Source organism: Struthio camelus, chromosome 7, assembly GCF_040807025.1.
Source record: "Struthio camelus isolate bStrCam1 chromosome 7, bStrCam1.hap1, whole genome shotgun sequence".
In the NCBI taxonomy this organism is placed as follows: domain Eukaryota; kingdom Metazoa; phylum Chordata; class Aves; order Struthioniformes; family Struthionidae; genus Struthio; species Struthio camelus.
In genome coordinates this window covers 28950257-28964119 of record NC_090948.1, presented here as the reverse complement: position 1 = coordinate 28964119, position 13863 = coordinate 28950257, and the positions used below count along the sequence as shown (strand labels likewise).

The 13863-nt window shown below is 36.6% G+C and overlaps 1 protein-coding gene across 4 annotated transcripts in view; it reads left to right on the top strand.

The window, feature by feature from the left end:
- The window catches only part of DLG5 (discs large MAGUK scaffold protein 5), a 119111-nt gene extending 105837 nt beyond the window's left edge, over positions 1-13274 (top strand). For all 4 annotated transcript variants that reach the window (XM_068950519.1, XM_068950517.1, XM_068950518.1 and 1 more), the window contains exons 22-33: positions 251-413; positions 1373-1506; positions 2071-2235; positions 2625-2808; positions 3761-3909; positions 4165-4335; positions 5537-5733; positions 6534-6677; positions 6859-6986; positions 7795-7904; positions 9740-9849; positions 11859-13274. In XM_068950519.1, the coding sequence (XP_068806620.1) occupies positions 251-413; positions 1373-1506; positions 2071-2235; positions 2625-2808; positions 3761-3909; positions 4165-4335; positions 5537-5733; positions 6534-6677; positions 6859-6986; positions 7795-7904; positions 9740-9849; positions 11859-11962 (1759 nt within the window). In that variant the 3' untranslated portion in view covers positions 11963-13274. The remainder of the gene's footprint in view (positions 1-250; positions 414-1372; positions 1507-2070; positions 2236-2624; positions 2809-3760; positions 3910-4164; positions 4336-5536; positions 5734-6533; positions 6678-6858; positions 6987-7794; positions 7905-9739; positions 9850-11858) is intronic.
- The last annotated feature ends 589 nt before the right edge of the window (positions 13275-13863 follow it).

Sequence of the window (13863 nt, the reverse complement as noted above, 5' to 3'; positions counted from 1 at the left end):
TTATGGGCTCACATTTATCATAACTTCTTAAAGCATTTGTGTACCTGGTATACATTTAGTTCTGCCACTGTACATTGCATGGTATTTAAGGAATGCATTTACAACACGAGACTGTAAATTTTTTTAAGCAACTGTTTAAACCTGTTTCATTATTACAGTTCAGTGAGACAAAGTAGTGCATGTAACTTTGACGTTGTTATGGTTCAAGTGCAATTATGTCCAAATCAGTTTCAACTCTCTCCTCTAAAAGGCCCTACATGGAAGAGCCACGTCATGTTAAAGTGCAGAAGGGTTCTGAGCCACTTGGGATTTCCATTGTGAGCGGAGAAAACGGGGGAATATTTGTCTCTAAAGTAACAGGTGGGAGTATTGCCCATCAAGCTGGCCTTGAATACGGCGATCAGTTACTAGAGGTAATTGTTTGCTTACTGTTTCTGTGACTTAATGAATCAGTCCAGCTGGCCTGAGCCATAACTGCTTTCCTATAAAGAATATCTTGCAAAAGGTGATGTGCTTTGAGAAATAACGAAGGTTATTCTATGTTGTAATGTTCAAGCAATAATTGTGATTGTTTGTGGCTTTTTGTCAGATTTTATTACAAAAAATGTCTTTTGATGATAGGTTTGCATTGCATCTTATATAGACATACTTCAGCTTTAAACTTTAATTTGGGTACTTAACATAGTCACAGCAGCATACTCTGTGTGATACAGAGAGTGAATTCTCAAGCAGCTAGCCTGTACTAAGTTTCATGCTGTAATTGCAATGCCGTATCAGTACCTAAGATACCTGGTTTAAAAACAAGTAAGTTTTCGCCTACAGTGTTAGGCGATCCTGAGGAGATGGGCTCTATAAAGTACAGAGCTGCTTTTTAAATGTATCTCTTTGTGCTTGTGTATGTTAAATCTTCTGTTATGTTGTGTGTGGATGTTAGTGCAAAATGGACCTGAATGGATCATGGATCTGAATTTGTTTAAAACCTTAAATTATTTGGATCAGTGTTCTGAACCAACTTGTAATTAATCAATGATATTGATGGATGACATGATGGAAAAATTGCCAGTGAACAAACTTTTAGAAACTGTTTGAAAACTATGACTCAACTCAAATGCTCATGTCTTTCAACAGCAAAAAGGCTTTTAAAATTTTTATCAGGTTACCATATATTTTAAAATTATAGTGATTCCTTCCAAAGAGTAATCAAATGCTAGGGATCATTGTGCAGCAGCACTCCCGTCCACCTATTTACTCCAGTGGAAATAAGTCAGCATTTAGAAGTTAAACTAATTAAGAGATTGAAAGAATGATTTTTTGCTAATTTGCATTTGAAAACTTGAAATCCTGGTTTGCGGGTTTCTTTTTTTTTCCCTAGTTTAACGGAATAAATTTGAGAAATGCCACAGAGCAGCAGGCTCGACTGATCATTGGACAGCAGTGCGACACCATTACTATTCTGGCTCAGTATAACCCACATATGTATCAGCTTGGCAATCATTCACGATCAAGGTAAGGCTGGCTAGCCTTTGTAAAAACTACTCTCTGGTCCATGCAGTTAGTAGATAACTCTGTACAGATAATGTTTGCCAACTCCTGCTGATAAGAAGTGTGACTGCTTAGCAAAGTAACGTGTGAGTATAATGTGCTTATCAAAAGAAAAATGCTCGATGCACTTCCTATCTTTTTTCTTTCCTCTTTGGATGTAATCCTCAGACACATTGAACTAAAACCAAAATCTACTTCTTCTGTGGAGCTTCCAGTACCTCAACTAGTTTTTAAGTCTTTTAGAGTTCGGGAATTTCCAAAAACTAATTAGAAAATGCATATGATTTATTGAAACTATCCATCCCACTTTGATGCATAATCACACTTCAAAATTGATTTTTGTTGTCTTTTTCTTAGAATTATAGAGAACTCGCATTATTTGCAATGCTGTTTTGATTGTGGATGTCTCCCCCTGCCCCCACCCTAATACTTGTTTTTGGGCCAAATTAACAGCTTTGTGTCTGTATGGAAAATGTTTGGCATTGGTGAAACATTAATCACCAGCCTTTTATTCTGTTTCTCTGTTAGTTCTCGCCTCGAACCTGTCAGTAATCATTCCACCCCTCAAGACAGTGGAGCAGCAACCCCTGACAATCATTCCGTTATTGATACTGTGAGCGAACAGGATGAAGGAACAATGACGCCTCCATCCAAACAAACCACACCAACCACGAGTCCCCGCAATTCCTTAAGGTAGAGTAAAATTTCTGCCTTTAGAGGAGAGAAAAATTGGCAGGGTGAATGTGGAGTGTATAAAAAACCAAAGCGTACTTCTGTGAAGGCTGGGGCTGGTTAAAATAAGTCAGCTGACAAATTAACTGGGCTGAGAATGGAAATATGATTTCAATCTGGTTTTGAAATGTGGGGAGTCTGTAAGGAGTGAAGAAAGTATAAGACCAGATTGTTTTGAGTAAAGTCATCTGCAAGTGACATGAAGTTTGTCTTATAAAACTGTGTCTGTAGGTGACCTCCTTTGAATAATAATTATGCAAGTGTGTTTTGCTCATGTGGCTGGTTGCATGCATACTCTTAATATATGTTTTTTAAAATGTAGTGCATGTGTTATTTCTCCCTGTCTAAAGGGGCCCTGGGGACATGAACAAAAGAACCTCTGAACCTAGAACTGTTATTGTTAAAAAATCCCAGGTGGATCTTGGGATCCAGATATGTGGTGGAAACCTGTATGGAATATTTGTATCAGATGTAGATGACGATAGCCCAGCAAAAGGACCTGACGGACTGGAGTTGGGTGACATGATACTTGAGGTAAGTTCTTAATAAAACTGCAGCATACTGACAAAATGTCTAGAACAGTATAAAGAGAGAATTGTTCAGAGAATCTTGCTGTCTTGGAGTGGGAATATTCTATGAATTTTGAGTTTCTGCCATAAAAATTAAGTGAAAAAGATGCATAACCTTCATTGTGACGTGTGAAAAGCTGGATGATAGTGGCCGCGTATGAAGAACTACCACTGCTGAGAGTGCACGTTGCCTACAGATCTGAAGGATGTGAGTATGTGCACTTGGATTTATAAACAGCTGCTCTTGTGTTCTAAATAGTGAGTCTTGAATCCGGGTGCTGTGGATGTGAGAAAGACAGGAATAGGAAAGACACTGCAAACCAAACAATGTTGATTTTTGTCACAGGAAATTCTAATGAGACTTTAGGGGAAAAGACATGTAATTTGTTTGTGACTTTGCTTTCTTTATCTGAAATGAGAGTATTTCTGTATTTGGCAGGAGTGTTAAGGTGATAAATACTTGTGTCTGAGCCTTTCAGATACAACTGAGATGGGCCCTCTCTGAGTATTGAGACTAGACTCTGTGCCTTTAGTATCTAGACAGAGATTTTACTTTGCTACTTTTCTACTTTTTTTCAGACCACTTGCTCTCCCTAAAAAAAATTAAAATCTGTTCAGTGTCAATTCTGTAATTCTCAGCTTACATTTTCAGTCTTACCAAAGAAACACAGGCTCTCTCACAGTGCATATCTGCAGTGTTCACTTGGGTATTTTGTTTTCTATTCCCTTCTTCCTCTCTGTCCCCACTTGATATCGTAGGGTGGAAACAGTATTAGTGTTAAGTGGCAAGATTTACTTGTGTATGGAGCCTGCCAGTGGGAAAATCAAACTCACTTTCCACATTTTTCAAGCGCGCTTGATTCTATTGCCTGCTAAAATACAACATCACACTTGAGGATTTGTTTTGTGTTTTGCAGTATGGGTCCATTGATATGCGAAATAAAACAGCTGAGGAAGCTTATCTTGAAATGTTGAAGCCAGGAGAAAACATCAAAATAAAGACTCAATACAGAATAGAAGAATTCAGTAAGATAAAGGAGCTTCCTGGAGATGGATTCTATATCAGGTATTTTGAGTGTGAATGGCAATGACAGCATAAGGCTGTGAGTATAATATACTAATACATCCTAATACATCTTTGACAGCAAGTGCTCAACCTGTAACACAGTAAGTCTGCATATTTCACTGTAAACTTGTGAGCTCTTGTAATGTAGAGCGTTAAACAAACTTGTTTACTTTTTTCTAAAATATATATATGCACTCTCTTTCCTTGAGATGATGGAATATCAGTTGAAGGGCCCATTTATGTCTTTTTTTCCAGAGCACTTTATGACCGTCTGGCAGAGGTGGAACAGGATTTAAGCTTTAAGAAGGATGACATTTTGTATGTTGATGATACTCTACCACAGGGAAACTTTGGTTGCTGGATGGCTTGGCAGCTGGATGAGAATGCTCAGAAGCTGGAAAGAGGACAGATTCCAAGCAAATATATGTGAGTGACCTATGTGAGAGATTATTTGTCTTAGTCTTGAAAACTGTTGGACTAATGAGGTGCAGTGTAAAAGACTTGTTTACTCCTATCCTTTCAGAGAGGCATTCGTTCTTAGATATGTTATTTTAGGGGTGGCATATTTTAATAGAAATGTACTAAATATATTGCTCTATCAAGTCATTGTTAGTGCTACTAAAGTAAGCACTAAAGAAGATTACTGTAGTAAACAGCACCATGTTGTGATAGAAGATTCAGTAACCAAAGTGGTGTGTGTGTGGGGGGGGGTTTTTGTTTTTTTTTTTGTTTTTTACAGAAACGTCCTTTAATCCAAGGGTGTTCCGGGTGTTCAGTTTGGTTTTGGGCAGGGTCAATGCCTTCAATTGAGTCTGTGGACAGAAGTGTTAATATAAAACTATGTCCCCACTACAACCTTATAATGTTGATAGAGGACTTTCATCAAGTTGAAGTGTTTGCAGGAACTGAAAATATACATATTTTTTTTTAATTATTGAATTCACATTAGGTATCACAGGTGACAAAAGATTTTATTCTTTTCAAGGTTTTTCTGCTTTCCTTTCTCTTTCCTTCTGGTATTCTTTTCTGCAGGTCATAACTCCAAACTCATCCTCATAGTGGGAGTAATGGTATTACATGGGATGTTTGAAAGTATAATATACACATACAGACATATATACATCATTGATTGGCTCATTACTAGAAGATGAATAGTAAAATTGACTACCCTTTACATGTGTCGTGTGGCCAGCATCTTTGTGTTCGCTTAAAACAAAGCTGTATGATGTTTTTCGGTTGCTAACAAAAATAGTTTGTAAGGAATGAGTATAACATGCAGCTTCATTGAAACAGTGGGATCTTCTGTGCAAGGCTGACTGTCCTGTCTATTAGATGCATGCTGTCTTTTGTGCCTTGGAGAAATTCCCCCTAACTGTCAAAATGGTCAACCCCTGTGTCATGTTGTGATTTGTGTTATAAGATTCTTGCAGAAATGACGATAGAGTAAAATTTCAGATGCCTGTTCTTTGATTATTGTTAACATTTGTTTCTGATTAATTTTCTGTGATGATGATATTGTTACTAAGGCTTGCGACAAGCGTTCCCAGTGGGTTTCAGAATCGGCAATGACATTGTTCATCAAAAAAAAAGTATTTAAATATGAATCACTTAATCCATTTCACTATAGGATGGATCAGGAATTCTATAGGAGGCACAGCATGTCTGAGGCTAAAGATGAAAACAGTTCCTCTAAGACTTTGTCAGCAGCAGCACGGAGGTCATTCTTCAGAAGAAAGCATAAACACAAGCGAAGTGGTTCCAAAGATGGAAAGGATTTACTGGCTCTGGATACAATCAGTACAGACTCCATCCCTTTCTTGGATGGCAAGTTCCTTTGTCCTACTTGGGAAGGGGCTGCCTTTCCTTTTCTTCCCCCCCACCCTTTTTTTTTTTTTTTCCTTTTTTTCTTCCTTTTTTTTTGGTGACTGCAAGACCCTTATGAATAATTTAGCTTTCTGGCTGGTCTGCATATAAATGATGAACCTATGTCCCCTTTGGTACATTTTTTTTAGTAACAAACAGAGATAGTGTATTAAGTAACACGCCAACGCGTTTCAAATTAGAACTTGTACTTTAGTACAAGTTTTTAGTAGTTTATTCCTAGATTTATCATCATTAATGTTTCATTTCCCCAGGGAGGTTGCCATTTGATTTGTGGTTTCAGTCTTCCTTTGAACTATTCAATTTCAGTCCAGGTTGCTTAATCTAAACAGAAATCCTGGGTACCACTCATATATTTGTTTATTATTCTACAAAAATCACACTGATTACCCCACTTACTTGGATTACAACACTTCCTGAAAAGAACCAAACAGACCAAACCAGAGAAACCAAACACTGTGCCTTGTTCTCTTTTTTTAGAAAAGACAGGAATGATTTTTTTTTTTTTGAGGATTGATTGCAGGGGGGGAAGTCACCAAATTCAACTAGAAAAATATCTATTTCAAGCTTTCAAGTGGGGAAAATTGCAATAATGGCTAGTGGGTGTTTCTTATGCTTGTGAAGACCCTTATCCATTACCAGGGGTTTATTTTTACAATTACTGTTGGAGTACTTCTGTGTTATTTGAGGAATGCTGGATGAAATGAATTATATTTTCATAAGTAACTTTTCTATGTGTTTAGATTCTGGAAGTCTGGCATATCAGCGTGTACAAAAAGTGGACTGTACCTCTCCAAGGCCTGTGCTTATTCTAGGACCATTACTTGATGCTGTGAAAGACATGTTGGTCCAAGAATCACCTGGAAAATTTTGCAGATGTCCTCTTGGTAAGCATGCCAATCAGTCTTACTTAGAACAAATGATAATAACATCTATGTAAGTGAACTAAATGGTAGCACAAACATGGAAAAAAGCAAGAATCTGAATTTGTAGAAATTGTTCTGTAAGTCTCATTCTACACCTAAGGAGTCAGAATGAACAATAGATCTTTCTTGTTCTGTGAAACAGAGGTTATGAAAGCTTCGCAACAAGCTATTGAACGGGGCGTGAAGGATTGTCTGTTTATAGATTATAAACGGAGGAGTGGACACTTTGATGTGACAACTGTAGCTTCAATAAAGGAGATAACAGAGAAGGTGAGTCACATTTTATGGTATGGTTCTATGTAAGATTTCCAAAATATGGTCATAGTTGGGGGGAGGAAGGGGGGGAAGCATATTAGTATTTTTCTCCTTTAAAAGTCGCCCAGAGGAATGGTTCCCCAGGCCACCATCTTAATAAATTAAAACAAGATATGGTACAGGTACCTTATTCTGGGATTTAACTGTTAAAAGATTATTTTATGGAAGTTCAGCCGTGGAGAAACTGGACATGTACATATTCTTTTATAGTGTTATTAAGTGAAGTTAGAAAGTGTTTTCTTAGTTTTTTTTCTATAAAGTACTTTGAACTTAGATTTCTTAACTATTCCTTTTAGTGCAGTCATATAGAACATAAGCATAATGATCCTGGAGACAAATGTTAATTCAAGTCTATACGTTGCTTATAGTTTTCTGTCAAACCACATACTGAGCCCTGTCACTTAAGGAACACTTGTGTTTGCTTAGGAGATTTGAAAGAGAAAATGAAAATGAATACTTAAAATTGGGGGGAAAAAAACATATTGCATCTATTTCAGTCTGAGTTTTCAGTTCATTAGCTCTTCAAATACTTTTATGTCTATCAGTACACATTTTTGATACTGTAAATGGAATTTCTTGCTGTTTTTATTTTCTTCTTTCATTGTAAATCCTTCGGTTATAAATTGCTCAGTAGCCCTAATTGCTAAATGTGAAGTGAAATTCTGTTAGCTTGCTGTGATTTAAGTAGGAAAAGAAGTGGGGGATTTGTATGTGTGCTCATGCTCTTTAACTGAATGAGTGTTTTGCCTTTACATTTGATTAGGATTGTCATTGTCTACTTGACATCGCTCCTCATGCCATCGAACGGCTCCACAGTGTCCACATCTACCCTATTGTAATTTTTATTCGCTACAAAAATGCTAAACAAATCAAGTAAGTGTGTGGAGTATAGCTCTGGGCTGTTTATTTCATATTAAAATAAACCTGTACCTTTGTTTCTTTCATCCTAGTCATCTTAAATCACTTAAATGTAGAAATTAGTCATTACATAAATTGTCTGTGTGGTAAATGGTCTTAACTTCATTTTGGTTGCATGGAGTAAGTGAATCCATTCAAGGAAATACAACAATGTAGCAATATATGCAACTGATTATACACCAGGAGATATTCCAAATATATCTCCCCAAATGAGGCATTAAGTGGTGATCATTGCAAAGATCTGTTATTAATCTTCTCATTGGGTCCAAGTGTGAGGATGCAGTGCACCTCCCCTTTTACTGCTCAGCCAATTGATTCTTAACTTCACTTTATTTTTATTTATTTATTTTTTTTGCAAGAGCAAGGGGAAGTCTCCTTTTGTAATAGTGTGGATATACAGTGGTCTTATTAGGTGCTGCCCCTTTAGTAGGGAATTTCCTGCTCAGATACAGCTAGGGATGGGACACAGGAGTTACAGCCTCCAGACCCTCCCCTAATATTTTAGTTAACCTTCACTGTTTTGATTGGGAAGAAGTGTCATAATCTCCCTACCTAAGAGATCTCTCAACAAAATTATTTCTCAATACTTATTTGTGTTGTTTTCATTTTGAAAGTTGAAGACTTTCATATTTTTAATCTTCTTGTAATTTTGATGGCTAGTTGTTTGTTAAAGAAAATAAGTACCATCACTGCCCAAAATAGCCAAGAAATCAAGCAGTGTGTTGCATTTCAGTATGACTGTAGGATCATACACTGGAGTGATGAATGGAGCTATGCTGTGCTGAGCCCTTTTGAAAATCAAATAGTGGCCATTCAAGGTATTATCTTTTTTGAAAGTGGAAGAGAGATTCAGTTAGACAAGCAAGGGTTTTAACAGTCATCAAAATAAGATGCAGTAGCGCACTATCTCTGCCTGTTCTGGGCACCGGAGGTCTTCATAAAGAACGCTTCTGATTTAGCACAGATCTCCTATTGGCATTCTGCAAGACTCTTTATCCCTAAATAGTAGACAAACCCACCACAGCAGTGATATATTAGCTCAGTAGTGATATCCACACCCCATACTTTATAAAATAAATTTGGCCTTCCTCCCTCACTGCTAGAAGAACCTATGCTTGTATTGGGTCAGTGCCTATCTATACATCATTGCTAGTTGACTATAAATTCTGCTTTCTTTTGACCGGAATCCCCTACTGGTGACCCCAAGCCAGAGTCATAGATGAGAATGCTATAAACCTTGTTCTGATTGAAGATTTTTACTACTTGTATTTCTCTACTTTTTAAATTCTATTTCCTACAGCTTATATAACAGCAAATGAGTTAGTTTCACAATTTGTCATATATAATATGACATAAATATGTAAATATGTACTAAAAAGTCCTTGTTTTCAATTTGTTCAATGTTTGATATTTTGTGCCCTTTAAAAGAGCAGGACTGTAGCCCAGTTGTGTGTAGAGAGTACTGGAGTGTATATATAAGATGATCTGATTCACATAAAAAAAAATATATATATATATGTATGTATGTGTTGTTTTTCTACAAACACCATCCCAAAATCTTTGACTTTCAAGGAATACTGTCTTGCTCTGGTAGCAAATGTCAACGCTGGAATGATCCTGATGACAATGCTAATACTGCTGAAATACAGTAGATGGCACTCTATGTGCAGGGTTATGCTTGCAAATTAATCGGTCTTTCATATACACCCAACTGCAGGTGTTTCTTAATTATTTTAAGTCCATTTAACAAATTGCATTAATGTAATATTTTTCTTTCTTTCTTTTTACAGAGAACAAAAAGACCCAGTCTTCCTGAGGGACAAAGTTACACAAAAACATTCCAAAGAACAGTTTGAGACAGCTCAAAAAATAGAACAGGAGTATAGCAAGTACTTCACAGGTTAGTATTTAATCAAAGTTTTACTAAGGATGCAGTTGCCATTTTCTCCATTTACTTTGTGACTCAAAAGATACTGTGTTTCTTCAGAGTTCTTTTTTTATTTTATTTTTCCTTTTGGCAAACTTTGTTCCATTTCACAAGAGAAGAAATCTCAAAATATAAGTATAAATACTATCCCATCTTTTTCCATGTTTTGGTTTTAGTCAAAAATAAATCTTATGACATAAAGAGATTCTCAGAATGTTTTATTGGAAATGATAATAAAAATAACACTGACAGGCAATGTTGTCAGTTTTTTTGACTATAGAAAGAATATAACTTATTTTGTAATTAAATATAATTTTAGAGACCTTTTAATATCATAAAGTGCAATATATGAATCTTGAGTTGTGGTTACTACTTTATTTCTACTACAGCTACGCTTCTGTATTTGAAGAGTGTCCCTGCTTGGTTTGGAGTATATTTTCATGTGCTTCCAGATGCATTCAAAAGAGTAGGGTTGAAATTGCAGTGATTTGGACAGGAATGGCAACAAAATTTCAATGAAAAATGAAGAAATGCAGAAAAAATGCAGAAATTGAAGTCTTACAGAAATCTTGATTTTATTTTATTTAATTTTTTTCCTGCGGGACGGGGAAGGCCCCAACCCAAGAACCGCAAGACGTATGGGAATCTTTCAGACATGGCTTGGGGCATACCTGTGAAGTGCAGGGGAGGAGTGCATGGGCCACTGTGCTACCCCCTGTCACGTGCCTGTGGGGAAGGGCTTCCTGCTCTAGCATTGTCAAGCATGGAGGGCTCTAGCTGTCATTAGTTTCCAGAGGTTGCTGGTCACAGAGAGCCAGTGTCCAAACTGTGCTGACATTTTGGCTTATAGAAATTATAGAAAGTTAGTTTAGCGCTTAAGACATGCTTGTAGTTAAGCATGTTGGACACAGTAGCTTGCTATATGCCACGCTCTCTCAGACCTGAGCTTTGTGACTACTTCAGTAAGTGCATTTTTTGACTAATGACCTATTGAGGCTGGCTTTATTTCATGTACCAGATTTTAAGCACTGTGTGTGACTGCCATTTCTCACCATCCATAGTTCTGTTCAGTTACTGCACTCTTTGTCCAAACGCACATCACTATATATTGCAGAATCAATTTTTCTGTAGGATCAAATTTTTGCATTTCAAGCATGGAAATATGTCTTTTATGCCTTAAAAGACTTTCCATTTCTTTCCAGCATTAGTGTTAGCTGAGGCTAAAGAGATTTTACTGACATAACTCTCAAGTCACTGTGTTCTCACTTTTGCAGTTTTAAAGCCTGAATAATGTATTCTCTTCTCCTGTGTCAGCGTTAGCATTTTACTTTCATGACTATTATGGTTAGCCCTGGTAGAATGCAAGATGTTTTTCATTTATCTCTGGAATCGATTTTCAGGGATTTGTTTGCTATTTGCCTTTTATTTCCTGAACATAGTTGTCAATAAGGTCTGGATAGCAACTGTGGCTGTTTTATTTCGCTCAACTTTGTGAGCTACCTCATAATTTGCTTCTAATATTTGTAAATAGTGCCGGTTGCTACAGCTGTAGTCTCTGTGTATATTAGCACATAAATATAAAACTCTTAGCACCACATGCTCAACAGTGAAGGTTTATTATGATATAACAGGTTCTGACCATCTTTAGACTTAAACTTTGCCACCTGATGTCTCTGAAAATAGTACATGGGGAACTCTAACAAAACAGTTGTCTTAGTTGATTATAGCCATCAGTTCTACTGCTTCCCTGGGCTGTTTTAAGGGCTAGCAGAAGAGGCTGTATACTGAATGCTTGACCTCTTTGCTGTGTTTATTCTTTTTCTTGTCTTAAGAGTCACGCATCTGGCAAATGTTGAGTTAGGTAAATTAATTCTGATCTGTTGATAAAACTCTGCAGAAAAATGCCAAACACTGATCTTTGTAGGCAGTCATAACTGTTTGCTCCAATGTGCAATCTGTGTGTGGGGTTTCTCTTTCTGTAGGCATTGTCCAGGGAGGAGCCCTTTCAAGCATTTGCACTCAGATTATGACAACTGTTGATCAAGAACAAAACAAAGTCCTGTGGATCCCAGCTGGCCCACTGTAGATTATTTTGCTGTGAAACTACTTTGCAGATGTAAATAACCAATTAACTTTCTGTCCCATGGACTCTATTCATTTCTATCTTTATAAAGATGTAAGTAAGTGATTTCTGTTTCATGAAGGGGAATGATACACTGAACACAGAGCTGATGAGGCATGTGGGAAGGGGTAGGTCACTTCACGGAGCTTGTCTCTTACGTCGTACATACATGTGCAACAGGCTCTCAGGAAGGGATGCAACCTGAGAGTACTTGTCCCTAAGAAATGATTTTAGCAGTGCTGCAAAACCCTGTAGAATGACAAGTTTACAAAAACCTTTTCAAAGTATTTAGTTGTTGCTGTTTACTTGAATGTCTTTTTGGTTTTTTTTTTGTTTTGTTTTTTTTGAACTGTCTCCTTTCACTTAGTGAGATAACTCTACAGAATGGAGTGAAATTTCTGCAGATGAGTGAATGGTTTATGCGCAATGTGATTCTCTCTTGCAATTCTGACCATTTCTAAGCACGTTGTTGACTTGACTACCAGGTAATAATATGGGATTTCAATCGGTACGTCTTGGGAGTAAGCCCAGAAGGAAGTACACTCCTCTACAGGGCAGACCACTGTTTGTATTCTGTCAACGCTTGTCTGTCAAAGATACCATTTTTTGTTTTATGCATGAATCTAATATTTAAATGTCATAATATATCTGAACAATCCAAGCTTAAGTGTGTGTTGAGAAATAATAATTTTTGGTTGTTGGGCCTGGATTAAGCAGTGGTGGGGCAGAGTCATAAGCTCTAGGCCTAGCATGTTGTGTTTTGTCACTTTTAGATACTGTAAATATGGAAAGCTTACATTGGTGCAATTTGCAGGGTAATTCTTAAGCTTTGTATTTCAGTGTGTAGCATTCACATAGATTGTTTTTATTTAATGTAAGAGCAGCCACAGTTTTAGGGCTTTGATTAAAAGCCTTTAGAGAGGTACTGAATTGTTAAGTGTTTTCACTGTCAACGAATAAGTGATCATTTAGTTTTGGTTGCAGTACTTATTTACCTATTGTACCAAACTCCATTGTATCAGTTCCTTTTTTGTTTTTGCACTTCTGAGTCTGTGTTCCGAACATAGGTTTTGTATCTGTCTCTTCTGTCTTTTGTGCCATGTTTTTTGGGTACTGTATTTTAATTGTTTTTAAAATATCATTTGAGTAGGACTGCTTTCTCAGTCACTGTTCCTAATATTTCATTATGTGAGGTTTCTAGTTTTACACTACAGCCTGTTGGTTTTGCTTCTATTTGCAGTTTGTTTAATAAAAAAGGGATTCTTCTTGCACAGTTCTTCAGAGAAAGATCCTGATTTAAAGAAAGGTCCTAAGTTTAAATTGTGTTTTACAGATGCTGTTTTGTAGTTTAAAAATTTATATATATATATATATATTTATATGTGTATATATATATATATAAAAATAGGAACTAGGATGGATGAATTACTAGTCCAAGTATTTCTCATGGTGAGGGCAGCAGTTGTTTTTTGTTTATCTCATTTTTGTTTTTTTTAAAGTTGAGGTCAGAGTGGACTCCAGTGGTACAGCTGAAACAGACAGGTACTGTTCTGACATGAATTTTATGTACTAAAGTAAAAGTCACTTTGTATCAGAAAAAAAAAGTTAAAGAAACTGATTATTGTGTTAAATAAAGGTCAATTTCTGTAACTTGACTTGTTTGTAAAAGGTGCGTATATCTAATGTTCTCCTGGACTCTGTTTAGTTGAGTGTCCATATAAGGTTTTATTGTCTTCTAAAGTTGACATATATATAGGTTCAAGTGCCCATTTTGGGAGAAGCAAATTTTGGTTTTGTGTTTTTGCCCAGCCTTACGTATGTTAATGCCAAAGACTTTTAAAAACAGTAGGACACAAGAACTGAGA